Source organism: Panthera tigris, chromosome D1 (genome assembly GCF_018350195.1).
Source record: "Panthera tigris isolate Pti1 chromosome D1, P.tigris_Pti1_mat1.1, whole genome shotgun sequence".
In the NCBI taxonomy this organism is placed as follows: Eukaryota; Metazoa; Chordata; class Mammalia; order Carnivora; family Felidae; genus Panthera; species Panthera tigris.
Window position 1 is genome coordinate 105,480,875 of NC_056669.1, and position 21,936 is coordinate 105,502,810.

Below are 21,936 nucleotides of genomic sequence, written 5' to 3' on the forward strand. Positions count from 1 at the left end.
CCTAACATCGGGATTGTGGGACACTCACTGGAGCGGAAACAACTCCTGCGTGGATAATTCCATTTGTTCCCGCTCTGGTTTTCTAGAGGGGATGAATGTCTATCCGGAGCCCAGGTCAGAAACCCTCTGCCGAAGTGAGGTTTCCTCGCATGAAATCACCATGCGGCTCCGGGATGCAGTTACTGCAGGAACGGCTCTGGTACTGGTCCTGCAGCAGGGGAGGGCCAAGAGAGAACACAGCGGATCCCTTCCGCTCGTCACCCTTAGGGGCAGTTTACCCACGATGGGCTGCCCTTTACCCACGCTCAGGTCGGAGAATGTTTTACCCATTTTAATAAGAGCAGGATGAATTCTGTCAAGTGAGAGAACGGTTGGAGAACCCTGAACCCCAATTTCAGGCCGTCACCATATAAATCTGGGCAGCAGGTAAACGTGGAGCCAAACTCGGTTCTTCTCACAGCTACTGCCCCAGCCCCCCAGCCAGCACTCCAGCTGAGTGGGCCCCAGGTGCAGGAACACACCATCATCACGGGCACTCGCAAGTCGTGACAAATGGTATGATGGAACAGGCTGACACACGTTTTGGGGTGGCCAAAGGCACCTCTGAGAAGAGGCGGTAAGGTCTGGGGAGGGGAAGTACTGGGTGGAAATTAGAGGACACTGTAGTGCTTATTAACTAGCAGCTTTATTGCCCCTTAGGGTCCCGGTCTTCACTTGAGGAGGTTTCGAAGTGCTTGAGGGAGGAAAACCTGTAAGAAATGATGGAGGTCAGGGAACAGGCCTTGAGAATCCTGCAGTGGGGTCACAGTGAGAGTCTGGCCGGCCTGGGAGGCCGACGCCACGAAGGTCAGGAGCGGCTCAGCCGCCGGCTTCTGTGCAGCACTGCCGGGTCCTCTCAGCTCCCGGGTTACCTGAGCCTCCGTTGCCAGCCACTCTGCAGCGCCGGCACCGCCTCCGTCTCTGTCCTTGGTTTGCTGCTGCAAGCGTCGCCGGGCACGCCGCCGCCCCTGCCACACTCGGTGCCACAAGGCACAGCGCCAGCTCACTAAGGAGAGGGACATCCCCTTCCCTGCCTCACCCCGAGCCCCTTCTCCTGCTGCCTCAGGTCCTTTGGGCCCCTGCTCTGCCAGTGCCGCATGGCCTGACCGCCCCTCTTCTCCAGGGGCTAGATGCTGCCCGGTCACGTGGGGTGGCTCCCCTGGCCGCCCAGGGCTATGCACGGCCCAGTCCTGCACCGTCTCTCCAACCTCTATAACCATTTCCTCCACCCCATCTTCGCTGGGGTCTCCCGTGCATCCCTGCTGCTCCTCCCGTCCCTCCTCCCAGCTTTTTTCCTGTCCATCTCGTTTCAATCTTTTGCTGGTCCCTCCCTGGGGAGACTCCTCAGGCCCACCTCCCTCTGACCGCAGTCTCTTGGTTCCCTGTTCCATATGGCATCCCAGTGCTTCCCTGAACACCTGGGCCAGGGCAGCAGTGAGCTGGGTGAAGGGAGCAGGGGGTAAGGGGATGGGCGTTGCGGACAGCAAAGCACTGGGGGAGCTGGGCTGCAGAAGAGGGAGCAGCCCCCAGTCCCGACCCCGGGAGGAACGGCGCTGGTACTGCAGGCTTCGGCAGTAATTGGCTGCCGCTCGGGAACAGTTCTGTAGCCTCCCAGCCACCCGGCTGGTCACATTGGCTGCCACATTGTGACTCAGGTCAAAGGGGTCCTGGAGATTCATGGGGCCAAGGCGCAGACCCTCCCAGCGATTAGAGGGCAGGCCCCCTGCCACAGGCAGTGCCTGACCCTCCCGCAGGGACAGCAGTGAGCCACGAAGATCCCAACACGAGACGCAGGAGAAGAACTGGGCTAGCAGAGAACCTGGAAGAGGAGGAAGACCAGGCAGAAAGGGTTACTTAGAGGCCAGAACCGAGACAGGCCTGCACTAGAGGCATTCTCTCAGAAGGACTTTCTTTTCCCTTCCAAGTAGCTCAGAAGAGTGTCAGAAGCCGGGCTCCTCTAGTCTCCATAGACAAGAGGTCCAGCCTCTCTCCCCGTGCCCCCAGCAACATCCTTCCCCAGATGCTGCTCCCTCCCCTTGCTAGCAGTGTAACCTTGAGCAGGCCACTTCATTGCTCCAATGCATGGTTTCTTCATCTGTAAAATGGCAGTAATACTAGCTGTCCCACGAGGTGGTTGTGAGAACCGTGCCTGGCAAACAGCAACTGAGCTATGTCACATCTACGTTTGTGACTAACATCATTTATTAATCCTTTACCGGGCTCCCCAGACTCACTGAGGGGCTCCTTATTGGTGCTGGGCTCCAGTCTTGAGGCATCCCTGGGGAAACTACAGTCCCAGCCATCAACCTCCACCTGTTCGCCCTCACCTGTGAAAGTGAAAAAGGTGAGGGTCAGCCTGGAAGCAGGAAGATTTGGGGGTGGTAAGCAGAGATCTCATTCCTGGGGTAACTTTAGTGCATCTAAACGAGATAAGAGGAAAGCTGATGCTACCAACATAAAGAAGGTGGAGGCCAGGCTGCCGTACCTGCTTTCTGGGTGAGCTGGGATACAGTGGGCAACACAGGAGGGTCCCTGGTCTGAAGGAAATAGATCACGAGCAAGGTCAGGGCGTAGTTACTGAGAAGGGGGCCACTCCCTGGGTAAATAATAATTCCAGTTAGATTGGGGATGCCATCTGACACCCTCCCTGGTTTTCTCAACCCTGGTTCCTGTACCTGCCTCCCCTTCCCTCCCTTTGCCCCAACAGCAGCTTTACCCCAAGTCTGTCCTGATTCATCCTCACCTGACAGCCCTCGACCCTGAGCCCAGCAGCGGAGGGTGTACACGAGGGGCCGTACTCGCCCATCCAGCTCAGAGCAGAGACTCAGGAAACGAGAGTTATGCAGGGCCAGCCTGGAACAAAGACCAGGGTGTCAGTGCTGGGGAACCCTGCTCTCATTCCCGGCTTGCGGAACGGGGGCCAGCTGGAAGAAAGCCAAAAGAGGGTTTCCCAAGTGTCCGCTAACACACTGGTCATGCGAAAGGGTATACGAAAAGCCATCAATGTGTCTGGGGAAACACTACATCCTCTATGCCCCTCCTGGATAGGATATTCCAGAAGCGTGTAGTTACAAGACTGCTCAAAGCCTTTCATATGCAAAGAAACGAAGGGAGGGAGAAAGAGGGGCAAGGAGAAAGAGAAGGAAAGAGGAAGTGGAGGAGAGGGAGGAAAGGGAGACCTATTTGCATTTAACTTAGCATTTCCCAAACTTATTCAACCCTGGAACTCTTTTCTGAATCCCCTAAAAACAGTATTTCAAGGAACACCCTTTACATTCGTGAAAACGGATGCCAGACAGGTTACAAATGGCAGAAGGAGGGGATGGAACCCAACAAGGATAACCTCAATGCTCAGCAAGGCAGGAGCTTTCTGCACAGGGGTTCCCTCTCCACCACCCCAGAGTGCTCAGCTGCCCTTCCCCAACCACCCCACCCCCACGACAAAGGTACCGGTTACTGAGGGAGACGTCACCGTGGAGACCTGAAGGCCGATGGCAAAACTTGACCACAGGGCGTCGGGCAGAGGGCACAGTTTGGACTCGGTACACTCCAGGGACACAGCCCCGAAGAATGGATCCCACCAACTCCAGCATGGCCACCCCGTCTGTCTTCTCCCCCTCTTTCAGGGCCTCTGCTAGTTCCAGGGCCTTCCCCAGGTCCCCCTCTCCCCGGTCCTCCTGCAGTGGGGAGGCTGGAGGCAGGGACTGGGGAGAGGCAAGGGTCTCAGAGGCCAAAGCAGAGTCCGGAGTCTGGGGTGCCAGGGAAGAGGAAGGAGTTTCAAAGTCCAGGGCTTCCGAGTCTTGGGGAGAAGGAGGCTGTGAGTCTGGAGGGGAAGCTGGGGTACAGGCCAGGGCTTGAGGATCCAGTGGGGACGCAAGGGCTGAATCCAAAGATGGAGACTCTGGAGCCTTTGGGGCTGGCTGTAGATAGAAATGAGTTGAATGAATAGTCGCCTCTCTTGCTGTTCCCCATGTGGGCAACATTCCTCAAAATCTATTACTGCTTATGAGTTAGGCCCCACTCCAAGGGTTTTATATAAATTAACTCATTTAATCCTCACAATCCCTTTTCAAAATTAAAAATAACCCGGGGCGCCTGGGTGGCTCAGTCAGTTAAGCATCCGACTCTTGATTTCGGCTCAGGTCATGATCTCATGGTTCATGAGATCAAGCCCCGCATCGGGCTCGGTGCTGACAGTGCAGAGCCTGCTTGGGATTCTCTCTCTCCCTCTCTCTCTGCCCTCCTCTGCTTGTGCACTCTCTTTCTCAAAATGCATAAACTCAAAAATAAATCAATTTAATTACATTAAAAATGACTTTTAATGCCACATAATAAATGGTCTGTAGTCTACCAAAATGTCACGGTCATGAAAGACAAAAGAAGGCAGAGGAACGGTAAAGGAGACTGAGTAAACAACGCTAGCCTGCTGGTGGGCAACTGATGAAGGTAGAGGACAGGCTGTAGACTAAAGTCTCATAACATTTTACACCTGCACCAGGTTAACATGTCCCTACTTGCTAACTGTCCTGCCGCTACACACTAGGACGCCTTTGTGCTTCCCTGATACACACTGGACTATTACGGGATTCAATGTATGCAACTTGCTCTCAAGAGATTTTTATGGGGCGTCTGGGTGGCTTAGTCGTTAAACATCCGACTTTGGCTCAGGTCATAATCTCACAGTTTGTGAGTTCGAGCCCCACGTCAGGCTCTGTGCTCACAGCTCAGAGCTTGGAGCCTGCTTTGGATTCTGTCTCCTCCTCACTCTCTCTCTGCCACTCCACTGCCTATGCTCTCTCTCTAATAGACTTAAAAAAAAAAACAAACAACTAGTTTAAAATAACCCTTTTTGTAAAGTAGGAAGTATATGAAAACTCTGTACTTTCTGCTAAGTTTTCCTGTGAACCCAAAACTGCTCTAAAAAACAAAATCTTTTACAAAAATACTAACAACCTTTCCTATTCCAAACGCAGAAACTGTACATTAGAGATTAGAAAATATAGATAAGCAAAAACATAACCCCAAAATTACTTTATTGTATGTCCTTTTATATATTTTTTTCCCCAAATAGGGTATTATATACACTGTTTTGAAATCTGATTTTTTCATGTTACAAATGCCATGTATCCTATGTCAACTCCTATTCATTCTACCTAATACCCATCCACATTCACGTTTCTCCAATTACAATAACCCTTTCAGGTAGCTTCTATTATCCCCATTTCACAGATGAGGAACTAAACATGAGAGAGAGAGAACCGTCGCTGCTGACTCTTCCTAGCTACCTCCCTGGTCACTCACCTGGGAGTCTTCCAAGTCACCCAGATCCAGGAAGAGGTCAAGATCACAGCCATGGACATCAAAGCTGTTTATGGAAGACCCAAAAGGATGGACCACACAGCCTGGGTGCCGGGCAGAAAATAAAGGCGGGGCAACATTAGAGAGGAGTATGGGGTGGAAGGACACGGGGGCACAAAGAAGGAAGAGCAGCCGGATAAATGCCTCTAGCTGAGGGAGAACTGGGGGTGTGGACTTGAGGGAGGGAAGAACAGGGAGACACGGGAAGGGAGAGGACTCACCAGGGAAGAACTCTGTGAAGACCTCCTGCATCAGGGCCACGACGAGGCTCCGAAGCTGCCGCTCAGCCTCAGACAACTCCCTCAGCCCCACGAGCTTCACCATTTGTGCCCCGACGTCGGGGGCCTCGGCTAGTGCTTTGGCCAGCTGGTGACTGTCAGGGGCCGCTCCTTTGGGGGATTTGGAGGCAGGGCTCTGGAACTCTTTCTGCTCCCGTGGCCGGACCCGCAGGCGGTGTCCTCCCAGGCTGTGCTGGGGCTGTGACAAGACAGCTTCTCGGGTCCCTATGTCCCCCATCTCCACGATAGCAAAAACTCCCTGGCAAATCACAACAGGGGCAGTGATCATGGTTTTGGAACCAAGAATCCAAACGCGTGATTTGACAGTGGGTGACACTCTTTGAAACTGGGACCACCCTATAAATCAGGAATATCTGCTTAATGTTTCCGAACAGGGAATATACTCAGATAAACAATTCTCAGGGCACCTGCGTGGCCCAGTCGGTTAAGCATCCGACTTCAGCTCAGGTCATGATCTCATGGTTTCATGGGCTTGAGCCCCATGTAGGGCTCAGCACTGACAGTGCAGAGCCTGTTTGGGATTCTCTGTCTCCCTCTCTTTCTGCCCCTCCCCCACTCACGCGCGCGCGCGCGCTCTCTCTCTCTCTCTCTCTCTCTCTCAAAATAAATAAACTTCAAAAAGAAAAAAAAAGATGAAGGGAATGGAACGGACACTCCAGAAATTAAAACCATACCTCTATGGTCAACTGATTATTTTTTTAATTTTTTTTTTAACGTTTATTTATTTTTGAGAGAGACAGAGATAGAATGCGAGTGGGTTAGGGGCAGAGAGAGAGGGAGACACAGAATCAGAGCAGGCTCCAGACTCGGGGCTGTCAGCACAGAGCCCGACGCAGGGCTCAAACTCACGAGCTGTGAGATCATAACCTGAGCTGAAGTTGGATGTTCAACTGACTGAGTCACCCAGACGCCCCATAGGATCAACAGATTTTTCACAAAGTTGTCAACACCATTCAATGAGGAAAGATTAGTCTTCTCGACGTGGGGCTGGGACAACTGGATAGCCAAATGCAAAAGAATGATATTGGACCTCACACCACATACACAAATTAAAATTAATGAAGCAGCGGGACAGGGGGAGCAGCCTCACCAGCACACGGGCCTGAATCAGAGGCGAGGGGTGATGAAAACATTCTGGAAGGATGGGTGAAGAACCTTGTAAATATACTAGCAACCACTGAATTGTGTACTTCAAAAGTGTGAATTTTATCACTCATCTCACTTCTGCCCTCTGCCAAACACAGCAAAAATGTGAAACAAGGAAGAAACGCAGCCACTTGGACCGGGCCAGGCCAATCTTCCAACTCTGAGGAATCACACTACTCACCAGACTGCAGTTCAACACCAAGTTTGCGATCAAAGCCCCAGCTAGGAATTAGGTGTCTCTTTGCTTGGCCTTGTCTGCACACATATTTTTCTCAAGAACTCCACTGAAGGCATCAGGGAGGACAGGATTAGCAGATTCAGAAGGCTGTCTCCTGGCTATTTTTCTCTTCTCAATACCATCACCCCAAGCTAGTGCTACCACTTACTGAGCTTATTATACTGAGGGCTTATTACAAACCAAGCAGTTCACATGAACTATCCCTAAGTCTCACAAGGCTCCTACACAGTATACATTATTATGTCCATTTTAGAAATTAAGAAACTAAAAAGTAACTTGTGACTGCCTCCAAGTAAGGGGCTTAATCCCCCAAATCTCCAACTTCCCGGTGATGATCTCCCTCAAGGAACTGTTGTGGAAATTAAATGAGATATTGTTTGTAAACTACTTAGCACATGATTGGTGCATGATAATTATTCAATAAAAACTTTAGTCATTATTCTGGTAATAATTAAAAGCCTCAGAAACTTGAGGTTTAAGTTCAGAAAAAGGTCATTCTTTACAACTGAAGTAAATATGAACAAAAATGAAGGTACTGAGTTTTCTGAGGAAGTAGTCTGGGGCAGACACTGCCAAGTGCTCACCCAATAAATACACCTTCTCCCTTTTTTTTTTTTTTTTTTTTTGAGAGACAGAGGGTGCAAGTGAGCAAGGGGCAGAGAGAGCGCGAGAGAGAAGCAGGGCTCACCAGAAGCGGGGCTCCAGTTTCTACCCAAAGGAGGGCTGCTGTTCACCTGAAGCAGGGCTTGTGCTCACCCAATGCAGGACTCACCTGATGTGGGACTCGAACTCAGGAACTGTGAGATCATGACCTTAGCCGAAGTCAGATGCTTAACAACGGAGCCACCCAGATGCCCTCTCCATTTCTTTCTTACTAACAGAACCCTGATTCTTGTTCAAAAGGGCAAGGTGCCCAGCTAAAAAAACATTTCCCAGTCTTGCCTGTAGCTACGGGTAACCATGGGATAGAATTCAGGCCTATGAGATATACAAAGTCTAATGAAGAGGCGTGTGGAAAATTTTTCCTAGAAAATAAAGAAAATCAGAGGAGGGGAGCCTGGGTGGCTCAGTTGGTTAAGCTTCCAACTCTTGATTTCGGATCAGGTCATGATCTCACAATTTGTAAGATCATGTCAGCACGGAGCCCACTTGGGATTTTCTCTCTCCTCTCTCTCTCTCTCTCTCAAGGTAAATTTGCAAGCATTAAAAAAATAAAAGAAAAGCAGGGGAATAAAGTCAGGCTCATATGGCACTAGCCTTTTTAAACTGTCCTTCAGTCTTTCATTCATTCATTCATTCATTCATTTTGAGAGAGAGAGAGAGAGAGAGAGAGAGAGAGAGAGAGAGAATCCTAAGCAGGCCCCATGCTCAGCTCAGAGCCCAAAGCAGAATTCAATCCCCATGACCCTAGGATCATGATTTGAACCAAAACCAAGAGTCGGATGTTGAACCACCAACTGAGCCACCCAGGCACCCCAGCCTGCCCCTTTTCCTTACCTGAAGATGTGCAAGCAGCATTATCACAACTAAGAAGTGAGAGCCACTTGCCAATTAATGACAGAGCAGGAAAACAGTACAGTCCTAGACTGCCCAGGTCTGGACTTCTTGTTACAAAGAACAATTAGATGCACCTGGGTGGCTCAGTCGGTTGAGCATCTGACTTTGGCTCAGGTCATGATCTCACAGTTCAGGAGTTCGAGCCCAGCATCAGGCTGTCTGTTGTCTGCTGTTGGCACAGAGCCCGCCGTGGATCCTCTATCCCCCTCTCTCTCTGCCCCTCCCCTGCTTGCACTGTCTCTCTCAAATAAACTTGAAGAAGAAGAAGAAGAAGAAGAAGAAGAAGAAGAAGAAGAAGAAGAAGAAGAATTATTAAACCCCTTTTGTTTAAGCCACTGTGGGTCCATTGCTGAACGCAATCGCTAAGGAAAACACACCCCAGCCCGTCCTAAGAGAAGACATGGGCAGTCAAAGCCATGCCTGCATAACGAGAGCACAACCTCAGAACTATAATATGATGACACAACACAGCAGTACAATACTGAACTTTTTTCAAAGGACTAACGAGAAACTGACAAAAGGTCTGCCTGGAAGACAAAAAGGACCACAAAGAACAAGCCTGTTTGTCTAGCACTGTCCAGAGAACAGGGTACTTTGGCCAGCTAACATTAGTATCTCTCACTGGAAGTTAATAAAACTGCTAGCTGTTTTATCAACCAGTCTCTTGTGGGGTTAGGACAGATCTCCCAATGGTGTGGCCTCAAAGCACCTGCTTCGTTGTAATTACGTTATTCACAAAACTGTAAGCTCTGTGCCTGCAGAGATCAGATCTATCCTATTCATGACTGAAAATGCAGCTCTACGCATGGTGCCCAGTACAAAGTCAGCAGTTAATATTTGGCAAGTCAAATGAAGATTGACTGAATAAATAAATGACCAGTAAGTCCCCCGTGACTAACTCTGGTGAACTGATAAAACCCAAGCAGGGGCTGGGGCGGGGAAGCTCACAAAGCTAGACTGGCCCAAGTACTGTGGTATCCACGAAGGACAAGCCCACCAAGGATGAGGCACCAGCTGAAACAGGGCTGCTGGTTTCTCCCTCATTTCTTTTTGTATGTGGCACACCTGACTCGTTCTTTACACCAATAGCCATTCACTCTACCTTGTCCTTGTCCATGACGACACTAGCCACGGGTCCGAATGCCTGGAAGTACTCAGAAAGCTGCGCAGAATCCACATCCCGGGGAAAGCCACTGACAAACACACTCCGAAGACCCTGGGCCTTTCGGGCAGCTCGTAGTTCTACCAGGTGCCGGTGCTTCCGGCCTCCCAAATGGGCATCTAGGCTGGGTCCTGCAAAGATAAACATGAAACAAAAACATCCAAATCACTCTTCGGTGGACTTAAATGCATACCTAAATCCTACTAATCCTTCCAAGCCACAGGAAGTGTGATCTTTGAATAAACAAAGTCCTAGCTCTTTTCACCTTCCTGTCTTGTCCATTTGTCTATATAATGCATTCTAAGCGGTTCCCCAGAGAGCTAGCTACCACTTTTTCTTAAACCATCTCTAAGTGCTAGAGCAACACCTGCAAATTGTAAAGAAATTAACGGGAAGCTTATCCAGGTCATATACAGAGGAACTAAATAAAACAGGACCCTAGACTATTCCCTCATGAATCATCCCTAGGTATGATATAGAGATTGAAAGTGCAAGATCTGAAGTCACACTGCCCAAGTTTAATTCTCAGCTCCAGCAAGCTGTGTGAGATCTTGGGCAAGTTACTTAACCTCTCTGTGCATCTCTGTGCACACACAAAATTAAGATATTAACAGTACCACACAGGTATTATGCCTCTAAGAGTACTTGGCAGAGTCTGGTACATGTGGACCACGGGAAAAGTTTAGCTGCTATTATTATTATTATTATTATTATTATTATTTTATTAAATTTTGGGTCAGCTGCTTATTGTCACCAATGTATATGTGGGGCCAGGGAAGACTATCTTGGATTTCTGGCTTGCCCTAGGGGACAAAGAGTGGTAATGTCATTCACAAAGAAAAAGAATGGAAGATCTGTTTAAGGAAGATCATGATTCCAGTTTAGGAAAGATCGCGATTCCAGACTTCAAAAGTGGAATTTGAGGTTTCATGGAGTCCCCTGCGCTGTCATACAAGAGTCCTGTCGATTCTGCCAAATCCACTTTCTCATCACGCATGCCCTGCTACCCTGCTACCTCACCCATCTCTGCCTTTGCCTAGCTCCTCCGTAGGGCTACCCTGAGTTAAGTGCTACTTTCTCAGTGATCCTACAGCTGTCTAAACGTATCTCTAGAGCTCTGGAATTGTCTGCATCTCTAGATGGTGAGCTCCTTCACCTCTAAATCCCCTCACCCCACCCGAGAGCCCAGCCGAGTAACAGGCACAAAGGGGGCGTCCAACAGATGACGGTGATAGAGGGAATAAGATCATGACACTTTAGTTGTAGAGATTTCGGATACTAGGGATGAGGGGGCAAAGTGGTGGGGCTTTCCCCACTCTCCAATCCCTTCGTACAGGCGGAGTGAAAACCGAGGTGAGTGACCCTACCAACCGACTTGACAAAAACTAGGACCCGAAGACGAAAACTCACGACCACCCCCTCACAAGCCACCGCTTACGGTTGGCTGTAGTAACGTGGCAGAGGCAGCAGCGGAAACCCCCACGAGGCAGCGATTGGACATCCGAATCCACTGCCGCCATCGCGACTCTCCAGTACGGACAACACACAACCACTTCTGCCACCACCGGAACTCACGCCTACAAATCGCAGCGCGCTTGGAAGCAACTTCCGCCAGTCCAATAGGAAATGACGTAGCAAGGCCAATCGCGCAGGCACACTCCTCCGGAAACTGAGTCCCTAAGGCTCCGGGTTCCGTTTCCACCCGCCTTTAAGTCTTCACCCGCTTCTGGAAAAGCCGCCCATCTTTGATACTTATCTGCATGCGGTAAGCCGATTGGTGTGCTCTGAGCCACTTAGGCGTTGATTGGCCCAAGGCTTCATGAATATTCATAGAGTGGCCACAAAAACCGGCGCCGGCGGGGGTTTGAAGCCTGAGTGCTCTATCCTTGCTGGGAGCTCGGGAGTGTGCTGCTTGTACCTTCTTTCAAGAGGCGGTTAGAGACCCGCGGCGCTGCATCATCCTCTCTCCTTTTTCACCTGGCGAATAAAGGCGGAGGATGAGCCGACTTCACAAAACTCAAGGCTGCCCTGGACTCCCAAGTTCCTTAGGGCTGTTACTCTCTCCTTCTGCCCTCTGTCCTTCCCTAAAATGGGCGTTCAGGGACCACTTCCTAGCCCTGGTTGGGGAGCTCTGCCCCTGTGGGCACCCTCTAGACTCCACTCAGCCACAGCCAGATCGCTGCGGTCCCGGTGAGTCAGGCTTTCCTTCCGCAATAGTGGGCTGCGTGAAGTGTGCTCACGAGGCGCCAGAGCCACCGGCCCCCTTCAAGGCAGGCGATGGAACCTACCATGTGACAGCTGAGTGGAGACATTGGAGGGAAAAAATGCTTCTTTCCCCAGACTGGTAGAGTGGTCAGTTCCTCCCGATACTGCCGGGGTGTAAGCTCAGAATGGGGAGAGTAAAGGAGCTGGGGAGGCCCTGGGGACAGAGAACATGACATGGAGAAGACTCTCAGATGGGCTAAGCAGTTCCTGCTGCGGCTGTCAGCGCACAGCTTCGGACTGCGGAAAGCGCCCTGGACCTGAAGCAGACATCTCAAGATCCGAAACCTTAAGCAAAGTCTCAACTGCTGAGTCTGTTCCCCTATCTATCTCTAAAGTGTGGAAGGAACACGTACAACAGGCTTAACCTCTTATTCACTCTCCGAAGGTGCTCCTCCTGTTGGGCCCTGCTAAGGCTTGTTTCCCAAACCCAAAAAGGCAGGAGACAGCACTAGAGTGGAGCTCAGGCCAAGGCAGTTACTGAGGCTGGTCTTGGGAATCCTTGAAGTGGCAACTTGTGCAAATAAACCACAGAGCTGGGTGGTAAGACACTGCAGTACCCCCCCCCCCAAGGTAGGCTACATCTTGCCCTGGCTTCCAGCAACTCCCAGAATTTCCTGAGAGCTAAGGGTTGGGAAATAGAAGAAAAAGCACCTTCACGCCTCCCTTCCTGTGGAAGCCACCAACCAGAGTCAGCTGATTCTGTTTTGAGTGAATCTGTACCAAGATGGAGCTCGAGTTCCAGCACCACAGGGAGCTGGGGAGCAGTTTGGGTCCCCCAAGAAAGCTAGCAGGAACAGTCTGCCTGTCCATGCTGCCTATCTCAGAAAGCTGCCCCCAGGGCAAGCACCATCTGTATCTTCTTTCTTATCCCTTTGTCCTTTATTCCAACTGAAGACACCACCCTCCCCCCCCCCACCCCCCCCCCCCCCATGGCAGAGAACAGCTGAGCCGGGAGAAGCTGAAGAAAACAGCTTTTTATTTGTTACTATAAGAACCAATTACAGAATCCGAGGTTAAAAAAACGGACAAAAGATCTTTATTTCTGAGAATTGGCGTACAAAAGGCAGAGGGGACAAGGCGAGGGAAGGAAAAGAGAGAGCATGGGCTGGGGCTGATGCCAGCTTAGGGGCCTCAAACTCCAATTAGGAAAGTCCGGACACCGGACAGGAAGAGAAACCCCCATTAGAAAAAAAAAAAGATATAGTCATGGCAGTGCACGCCCCCCTCCCCCAACCAGGTACCACCACCTCCTATCAATTTACTCTTCCCCTCCCCCATCCCCTTTCAAAAAGGGAGGCAAAATTTTTAAAAAATTAAAAAACCCTCCCCCCCCAAAACTGTCCAAGACAACTGTGGGTCCTACCCCCCAAAACAGGCTAGGTTCCCACAATGGACCAAGTTCCTGCAGTGTGTCCTCCACCACCAGGCATGGAGAAGCATGGGAAGGGGACGAGCCTCGCAAGTGGTAACACCAGAGGGCGCCCGACCCCTCCAAGGACACACACTTGCTCCCTCCCTCCCTCACTCCTCATTCCCTTTGATACTAGAGGGAAGGGAGGGTGGGTGCCCTGGGCACCCACCCTCTAGCTTTCAGCCCACCTCCCTCCCTCCCCGCAGACGCTCAATCCTCCAGGACAATAGGCTCATTGGTGCTGGCAGGATGTGACGGTGCAGACAGTGGGACCGGGGGCCGCACTGCAATCAGTGGTGGCTTCACCTTCAGGGGCAAATTGGGCCGGCGAGCAGCTCGCCGCATTTCCAGATGGGTCAGAGCCTTCCGCAGGGCCCTGGCCAGGAAAAGAAGAGTGGAATGAAGGCCAGGACCCTCAAGGTAAACCCCCTTCCCCATTCCATGCCATAGTGTGCCTTCTGGCCCATTCTTTCCTGGCACCCCCACCCCGTACCCAGTCTTCTAGAGCTGGTCTTGTTCAGAATTCCTATTATCCTTACCCACCAACCTGGGTTATCAACCTCTCAGCCCCTCCTACGGTGGGTGGGCTCCCTACCTGGTATCCTTTGTGGCCACAAACACCACAGGATTGGGAGCATCAGCCGGGTTTAGTTTCTGACGCTTGGCTGCTGGCTGTGAGCTTGAACGAATCCCTGAGGCCAGAGGCCTTCCATTGGCAGAGAAGGGGACCCCGGCTCCTGACATCTGGAGAGGAGGGGTGGGTGCAGGCAGCACAATGAGAGAGGGCTCACAGATCCCCATCAGAAATAAAAGCCCGCCCAATCGGCCTGGCCCACTCCAGCTGTCAACTCACAGTCTCATAGGCCCGTTTCACCATAATGCCCCCCAGACCCCGGTTCTGGGTCAGCTGGTTTCTGTTGATCGGTGTCTTGGTACCCCGAGGTGTTTTTGGTTTCAGAGGTGCCTGGGCCACTGCCAAGAAAAAAACAGGAAAAAACTTGGAGAAATTTCATGTTTTCTCTTCTGTATGTAGTTTCCCTGGGCATCCCCAAAAGCAGTCTGGCAACTACCACAGGAATGTGGCCTTAGCTCACTATGGTAATATTGGACAGTCTATGAAAATCATTATTAACCTACAGGAGTACAGTTTGTTAAACTAAATCTCTTTGGACTATGGTAGTAAAAGGATGACGGAGACCCTGAAACCATCTAACTGGTTCCCCATCCCATACCCACAGTCTGGTTTCCCCATCCCATACCCAAATCTTTGACAATAGTTGCCAGGGGCAGCCGCACCAGAGGGTGAATCTTCAGTGGAGTTTTCGCAGCCTTAGGAAGTCGAATGGAGCCTGGAGAGCAAAGATGACAGCTTTTGAAGGGGCTTCGCTACTCAGGCCTCTCCTACGGCCAGGAGCCACATCTAACCTCCTATCAAACCGCTGTGGCCTGCTGTCCCTGTGGTCATTAAACCTCCAGAGAAACACTGGTCTCTGCTCTGCTTTCTGGCCAGAGCACCCAGGCCTGCCACTAGCCCCACCGCTCCTGCCCTTACACTCTGCCTTGATGGCATTGGCATTGATAGGGGCATAGGGTCGTCGGGCAGCCCTCCTCGGCTGTAACAGGTCCCTGCACATGCGTCTGGCAAGACGGGTCAGCTTTGTGGTCTGAAGCAGGAATGTTTGCCTGTTCTTAGCCAGTAGCTTGGCCCGGTTGGCGCTGGTCGTATAGGGGGAGAGACTCTGGGCTTCAGGTCGAGACAAATGACCCCTCGAGTGTGGCTCCTGGAAGAAAGACATAGGAAAAAGAGAGAACACGGATGGGCACTGAGGCTCCCTTGTTTCCTTCATTCTCTGCAAAAAGCAGTTTATTCCCACCTGATCTTTTTACTACCATCCCACCCACCCGTCTCCCCAACCACCACTAAGCACCACCTCCCCAACCCCACACACATCAAACCACCTTTTAAGGTTCTGGCCTTCACCTGAAGCTCACATCACTATGCTTACTGCTCTCCCCTGCCTATTCCCCATCAGTCCTTACTGTTGTGCCCCGGGCAGCCCCCTCAAGCTGGGTCGGGGTCTTCAGTCCCCCATACTTCTTCCAGTAGATCCAGCAGGAAGCACAGAGGCGGCACTGCATGTTGGGTGGGCCCCAGGCGTACCACTGGGCAGACTGTGTGGCTGTAGGAACACGGAGAAAAGGGGGAGTTTGGGACAAATATGCCACCTGAGCCCCTTAGGTCCTTGGCCCAGAGAAGACCTCACCCCCCTCAACATCCCTGCCCCTCCCTGAAACTCACTGTGGCAGCTCTCGCAAGTCAGGCCCTTCTGGAATCCAGCCCCATTCATGCCAGGTTTCGAGCCCACAGAGATGATCTGGTTAGGATTTGGCTTAGTACTGACAGGAACAGTGTGGGGAGAAACCAGGAACCGGTCAAGAAAGAGAATCCACGTCCACCTCCTCCCGATCATTTGACCCTCTGACCCTGACTCCTGCCGTGGTCACCACCAATCACTGAGAAAAGCATTGCTGGGGGGGGGGGGGGTGCGGGGGCAGGGAGGGTGGGGAGGGAGAAAAAGAAAACATGCCAGCCTCCCCCACCTACCACACTTACTAGGTGGGGATATAGACTTGTTTCAGTTTGCTGTCTGCTTCAGCAGCTTTCAATCTTTTCTGCAAGAAGGGGAAAAAAGGAAGAAAGAGAAAGATCAGAGCACCTCCACAGGACGATGTCATCAACTTCGAAGGCAGGGGTGAGCAGGAGGCCCCTGGTCCAGCCTTCCCAGCCCAGCCCATACCTGCTGAATATAGCGGTCTGTGGTTTTCCACATGTAATAAAACTGGACTATGCTGGCGAGTGACTTCCAAGGCAGCTAAGGAGGCAGAGGGAAGGAAGCTGAGCTGGCATCTGGCTCCGGGTCCCCGTTCCCTCACCTGTCGTCTCTTCCACCTCTCCTGCCAGCCCCGTCCACTTACAAAATCCTGGCGAATATCATTGAAATCCTTGCCGTACTTCTCCAGGGCCTCCTCAAACAGCATGGCCTCCGAGGCCGACCACTCCTCCATCTCGTCCCGACACAGCACTGGGCCTCCCTGGGGCACCAGGGTCGACATGGCCTTAGCCAAGTCGTAGCCGTTCCTCTGCAACGTATCCATGGCATGAAACTACCGGGAAGGTGGGAAACAATGCGGATGCCCTGAGACCCTCCACACCGGGCTTCTCAGAGACCCTTCCTCTGTCCCCAGGCTCTGCAGGTCCCCACAGAGCCCAGCCTGCCCGACTTCCCAGCAACCTCTGCTCACCAGCGTGATATCTCGGGAGGCAGCAGCTGCACTCATGTGCAGGCTTGGCTGCCGAATGGAGCTGCTGCAATCTAGGGCTCTTGCGAAGGTCCCCACGGCCCTAAGGGAGATATTAAGAAGTCAAGAGAGAGAGAAGAAAGCATGAGTGAGCTGAGGAATTAAGCCAGATAAGGAAAACCACGCAGGCCAAAACAACCAGTCTAGTCCAGCTCTGAGAATTCGATGCAGAGCGTCCACACCGCCCCCAGCCCGTCTTGCCCGTCCACCCACCCCTCACCGGGCCACCACGAGAAACTGATCAATCTGCCGGTCTGTGAGAGGGTTGTCCGGGTCCCAGACCTTCATCTCCATCTTCTGTTGGTTCCGATTATCAGATTCTCCTGGGGAACAGGGCAATGGCAACATCAGGGAGAGGGAAAGGAGAACAACAGGTGCCTTGACACAATAGCACCTCGCTCCCCCCGTGCCTCTGGCGTGGATTCTATCAGCCACCTCAACTCTCGGACTTTTCTTCCCGACTGTGCCCACTGGCGCCTTGCAGGTTCCCAAGGTCCCAGCTTGTCAGGGCGATGGCACAGAGCCGTGAAGGCCGTGGAGCCTATGACTCCGCAGCACGCCATTCACAGCGACTACGACGTTACATGACTCAGGGGCCGCACGCTCCGTCCTGTTGCTTACCCTCTGCCAGGCGATCTGGGATCTCAGCTTGGTATTTGCAACCAACTCGGATCTCCCCCTGATCGGCTAAAAGCGTCTTCTGCACGGGGTCGAACACCAGTGAGTAAAAAAAGCAGTCCTGGAGCCAGGAAGAAAAAGTAAGCGGGCGGTGGGGAGCATCCAGCGTTCCCATGACAGGCAGTCTGTGGACCTGAACCTTATTCCAGTCCTACTCTCCTCTTGCCTTCTGGGCACACCCATTCCCCTCCTTCTTTCCCCCCACACCTCTTTCTCACCTCCTTTTCCAAGTATTGGCTCAAGATGTCGGTCTCATTCAAGAGGGTCACGCTGCATTTCCCCCTACAGAAGAGAGGTCCGAAAACCCTAGGTGAGCTCCTCATTCCTTCTCCACAGCACTTCCATTATGCCACCACGCCCCTCCTCTCCATCTTCTAAAGAAGTGCACACCGGCCACAGCGCCCCCCCCCCCCCCCCACCGATTGTCCTATACCTTATGTGGGTGGCTGGTAACGATTCAAATTGCCGAGAAAGAAAAAGCTCCCGGTGCTTCAGTTGATGTCGCTGCTGCTCTGACACCCCTGGCTGCTTTGATTCCTCCTCAAACTCCCCTGGGAGATTAAGGAGGAAGAAGTCAAGTCAGAAACTAATTCAGAAAGAAGCCACCTTGGAAACTTTGACCCCGGGAAAACACTTCCTATCCCAGCTGGCTTTTTTTTCACATTCCCCAGGCATCTGCCGTTTATACGTACAGCCACCAGCTTTCCCACTGAGCCCTCTCCCCCTAGCCCTCTCCGCTGTTCCGGGCCTCCCAGCTCCCCATCACCAGTGCCTTGGGAACAGCTGCTGAGAGTACAAAGAATGCCACAGAAACCCATCCCAAACCCAGGTACCAACGCTCAGATGCCACTCATAAAGCACAAGTCTGCCCACACTAGGCCCAGCAGGAACATCACACTCGTCTCTCCTGCGAAACCAGCCTGAGGTTCAGAAACCCAATATGGTGAACAACTGTCACATAAGGTTGTGTTTACTAGTTTTTCTTTTCAGAGTTCAGGAGACTCTTTGCTCTTAAACATCAGGCAACCGTAACAATCCTTCGCTGTCCACTTGACTACTAAGTTTGTGGGGCTTCCAAGGACAGTATTTCCCAAGCCAGTGCCAACACCTTCCTTCCCAGGAGCTGCGACTTGCCCTGAAACCCTGGTGAGAAGGGTTAACTTGGCTGAGTGCCACCCAAAGTGGGAGGGGGCAGGAGAGCCACAGGCCCAGGCTCATTGGTGCATTGTTCCCAACCTCAGGGAGAAGGGGGGTGGGGGTGCAGCGGGCTCCACCCCTCGCCTGTGTGCTCCGGAAACCCTGTGTGAAACCCTGTGCTAAGGCAAGGGGGGACCACACCCCCCACCCCTTCTGATTGGACAAGGCCAAGGTCAGCCCCTGCCAGATGGGGCTGGAAACCCCAGAGGGCCAGGGAACTTGGTAGGCCTAGCTCCTTGTTAACCCCTTCGTGCTCAAAGCAGCCTGAAATAAGGCAAATAATTTAAGAAGGAGGAACAAGAGAAAGAGGAAAGAAAGCCAAAGCAGGAAAGGGAAAATCAACTAAGGAAAACAGGACGTAATTTTTTTTAAAAAAGATAAAATCATAAAGAGAAGGAAGAGAAGGCAAAAGGCAAAGATATAAAATGGATTGGAGAAGGACGGAAGAGGTGGGAAAGAGCAAAAAGGGCAAAGATAACTTTCCGAGCTTCCTATTCTGCCCTTTCAATGTATTCTCGCTACCTCAAAATTAGGCTGCTTCCCTGTCCTGCAAGCTTCTCAGTACAACCTCTTCCTCTTCACCTTGACCTTTACAATCACCACCCATTGTCCCAATGTACCCAAAACTGTCCCTCAAGGGTCCTGCTTCTCTACAGCTCTTCTTCCTCCCCTATTTAAATACTATCATCTCTTTTCCACCTATCGTTCAGATACACACACTCCCACACAAGTCATATTCTGGCTTTCCTTATCATCGTCTCTCCACCCTGCTTCCAACCCCAACGTGTAAAAACAGGCCTCCCTCTGGAGACCAGGCATTTCCCACCCCCAAACTCACACCCGGGCTTTGGGCATGCTACCAGGGGAAACACCTGCAGGGACATGCCCAGACCTCAGATCATGGGAAGGGGGAGGCAGGGAGGGTGCGGGTGGGGTGGGGGTACGAAGACACTCACTGGCATTGCTATCAGCCAGGCTGTTGAGGCTACTAGAAATGTCCCTTCGCCGGAAAAGGCACACAACCTTTGCCTCCACGTTTCCATTTGCTGTCTAAGGGGGAGGAGGAAAACTGCAGTTAAAATGGGTTGTTTTAAAGTGGAAACACATGAAGAAGAAACTAAGCATGAAGTAGTTTCCAAGGGGTGTAAATAGAAAAACCCAAGAAACTATGAGGGTTTTGTTGTTGTTGTTTTTTTATAATTTTCTTTTTTTAAGAGACAGAGAGCATGAGCTGGGGAGAGGGGAGGTGGGGAGAGAGAGAGAGAGAGAGAGAGAGAGAGAGAGAGAGAGAGAGAATGAGAATCTCAAGCAGACTCCACGCTCAGCATGGAGCCCAACTCAAGTCTCCATCCCACAACCCTGGAATCGTGACCTGAGCCAAAGCTGAGTCGGACCCTCAACCCACTGAGCCACCCAGACACCCAAAGAAATTACAAATAAAGAGACTCGCATTTAAGGACAACTTCCAAACTTTTTTCCCCTAGACTTTCCCTTTCCTTAGCCCCCAAGAGAAGGAATAGGAAAGCTCCCACCTCCCACCTAGCTCTCAAAAGCCTTTCCTGAATACACTGAATGAATAAATGAATGAATGAATGAATATGAATGGGCACTTAGGATTAGGGCTGGTTTTTCTCTGGATCTCTCTCTCTTCCACCTGAAGTTAGTGACCTCAGAAAAAAAAAGACCCCCTGGAGGGAGGGAGGTACCCGAAGGGGCAGGGGTGGGACTCTGCTCCACTCACCTTGTTGAGCTCCTCAATCCGTCTAACCAGGTAAGGATTGCTGGAAGAGTTCTCAAAATAGACGTAATCTGTAGGAGGGGGTGGGGAAGCACCGGGAAGATCAGAGGAGGAGATGGGAAAGCCAGAGCACCAGGGTCTGAGAGAAAAGAGGCCTGAGGGGACCAAAAGAATAAGGGTCCAGGTAGAGAGAACGCTGAAATGTGGAAGTAGAGAGACTACGAGAAAATGAGGGATTTCCCCCCCCGCCACCACCACCACCCCTGACCACCGAGTTCTAATATCAGATCTTTCTCTCAAAAGTGAGCCTCAACGAAGAGACAAGAAGCAGGGGGTCCCCCTGCAGTCCCCACAATTCAGCGATGGAGTTGCACCCCGGCGTCGGCAATTGTTCGCTCCAGTGCCCTCGCCTTTTCGAACCCAGGCGCACAATAACGCCCCGGGGGAGAGGAAACCTCCCGGCGGTCCCGCTCAGGCGGCAGAGCGGACGCCTCGGCCCTTGGTGCCCCCTGCCTGCCCTGTCAGCTCCTTCCGCACCACTTTCCCAGGCCCCACTCCCGACCCGGGGCCCCAGACGCAGCCCCGAGAGTGCCGTCGGGGCAGCCCGCAGGCTCTCCGGGGGGCCTCGGCGCCCGGCCGCGTCGCCGTCCCCGCACCCTCGCTCCCCGTGCTCCCGGTTCCGGTTCCGGTCCGCGCTCGGGACCACGCCGCCCCGGACGCGGCTCCCCGCGCTGCCGGGTGCCGAGCCTCTCCAGCCCCGGTCCCCGACTTCTCCCGCCCCGGGCCCCGCAGCCCCTTCCCCGGTACTCACCCCCCACCCGGTACATGTTGGCCGCCATGGCCGTTCCCGCCGCCGCCTCCGGCCGCACAAAGGGGTCCGGGAGGCTCGCGGGGGCAGGGCTCGGCTCGAGGCGAAGCCCCGAGCGCGGGGCTGGCGCTTCGCGGAAGTCTCGGTCGGGCCCGCGTAGCCGGCACCTCCGCTGCCTCAGCCGTCGCGGTTCATCCCGGCCCGCGCTGTCGCCGCCGCAGCTACCGCCTCACGCCCGGGACGCCGAGGCCAGCGCCGGTCCGCTCGGCCTCTTCCGGAACAAGCTCGGCTCCCGCCGGACCGGAGCCAGGTTCTGACTCTCCCCGCCCTCGCCGAGCCCCACCAGACGTTGGGATCTGCCGGCCGCCGGGAAGGCTTGCCCTGCCCGCCTCGGGTTTCGCCTCCTTCCGGAACACCTTCGGCCGATCCGGAGAACAAGGCCCGGCGCTCGGCTCAGGTCGGAGAGCGAGACCCCAGAGATCGGCTACTTCCGGAAAAGGTTCGGCTCCCTCCGGCCAACCGCGGCCCGGCGCTCGGTTATTTCCGTTGCAGCTCGGCCCCTCCTCCGAGGGCGGGAGAGGTGTTGGGCTTAACTCTCTCCTCGCCGGAGCCCCTCAACTCCGCCTGCGGCCGCGAAAAGACTCGCGCGCCTTTGCGCTCCGCCGGGTTATTTGCAAGCG

The 21,936-nt window shown here is 52.8% G+C and overlaps 2 protein-coding genes across 3 annotated transcripts; both read right to left on the reverse strand.

The window, feature by feature from the left end:
- Window positions 1–666: 666 nt before the first annotated feature.
- TUT1 (terminal uridylyl transferase 1, U6 snRNA-specific) lies at window positions 667–11,994 on the reverse strand. 2 transcript variants are annotated; one of them, XM_042958096.1, is made up of 10 exons: window positions 11,238–11,994; window positions 9,740–9,930; window positions 5,619–5,934; window positions 5,341–5,441; window positions 3,490–3,959; window positions 2,783–2,892; window positions 2,525–2,635; window positions 2,274–2,366; window positions 912–1,858; window positions 667–749 (listed from the first exon to the last, which is right to left on the reverse strand). In XM_042958096.1, exons 1-10 carry the CDS (start codon window positions 11,317–11,319, stop codon window positions 711–713), a joined length of 2,460 nt encoding a protein of 819 aa, XP_042814030.1. In that variant the 5' UTR covers window positions 11,320–11,994; the 3' UTR covers window positions 667–710. The 2 variants fall into 2 exon arrangements, with proteins under 2 accessions (XP_042814030.1, XP_007092037.2); XM_007091975.3 differs by having other exon boundaries at window positions 667–1,858; window positions 11,238–11,993.
- A 1,029-nt stretch (window positions 11,995–13,023) lies between these two features.
- On the reverse strand, window positions 13,024–21,708 carry MTA2 (metastasis associated 1 family member 2). Its single transcript, XM_042957675.1, has 18 exons — window positions 21,260–21,708; window positions 20,452–20,519; window positions 19,667–19,760; window positions 17,947–18,064; window positions 17,732–17,795; window positions 17,457–17,574; window positions 17,056–17,158; window positions 16,779–16,878; window positions 16,452–16,640; window positions 16,274–16,348; window positions 16,090–16,148; window positions 15,775–15,872; window positions 15,516–15,655; window positions 15,028–15,256; window positions 14,735–14,824; window positions 14,329–14,447; window positions 14,071–14,219; window positions 13,024–13,851 (listed from the first exon to the last, which is right to left on the reverse strand). The coding sequence occupies exons 1-18, from the start codon at window positions 21,285–21,287 to the stop codon at window positions 13,686–13,688; spliced, it is 2,007 nt and encodes a 668-aa protein (XP_042813609.1). The 5' UTR covers window positions 21,288–21,708; the 3' UTR covers window positions 13,024–13,685.
- Between the last annotated feature and the right edge of the window lie 228 nt (window positions 21,709–21,936).

Coding starts and splice junctions, on each gene's coding strand:
- MTA2 (XM_042957675.1), bottom strand. CDS start 21,287: ATGGCGGCCAACATGTACCGGGTGGGGG. Junction 19,761..20,451: donor GGATTGAGGAGCTCAACAAG/GTGAGTGGAGCA, acceptor CCTCCCCCTTAG/ACAGCAAATGGAAACGTGGA. Junction 13,852..14,070: donor GTGGCCACAAAGGATACCAG/GTAGGGAGCCCA, acceptor TTTCCTGGCCAG/GGCCCTGCGGAAGGCTCTGA.
- TUT1 (XM_007091975.3), bottom strand. CDS start 11,319: ATGGCGGCAGTGGATTCGGATGTCCAATCGCTGCCTCGTGGGGGTTTC. Junction 2,893..3,489: donor GACGTCTCCCTCAGTAACCG/GTACCTTTGTCG, acceptor TCTTTGTTCCAG/GCTGGCCCTGCATAACTCTC. Junction 1,859..2,273: donor CACCAATAAGGAGCCCCTCA/GTGAGTCTGGGG, acceptor CTCCTCTTCCAG/GTTCTCTGCTAGCCCAGTTC.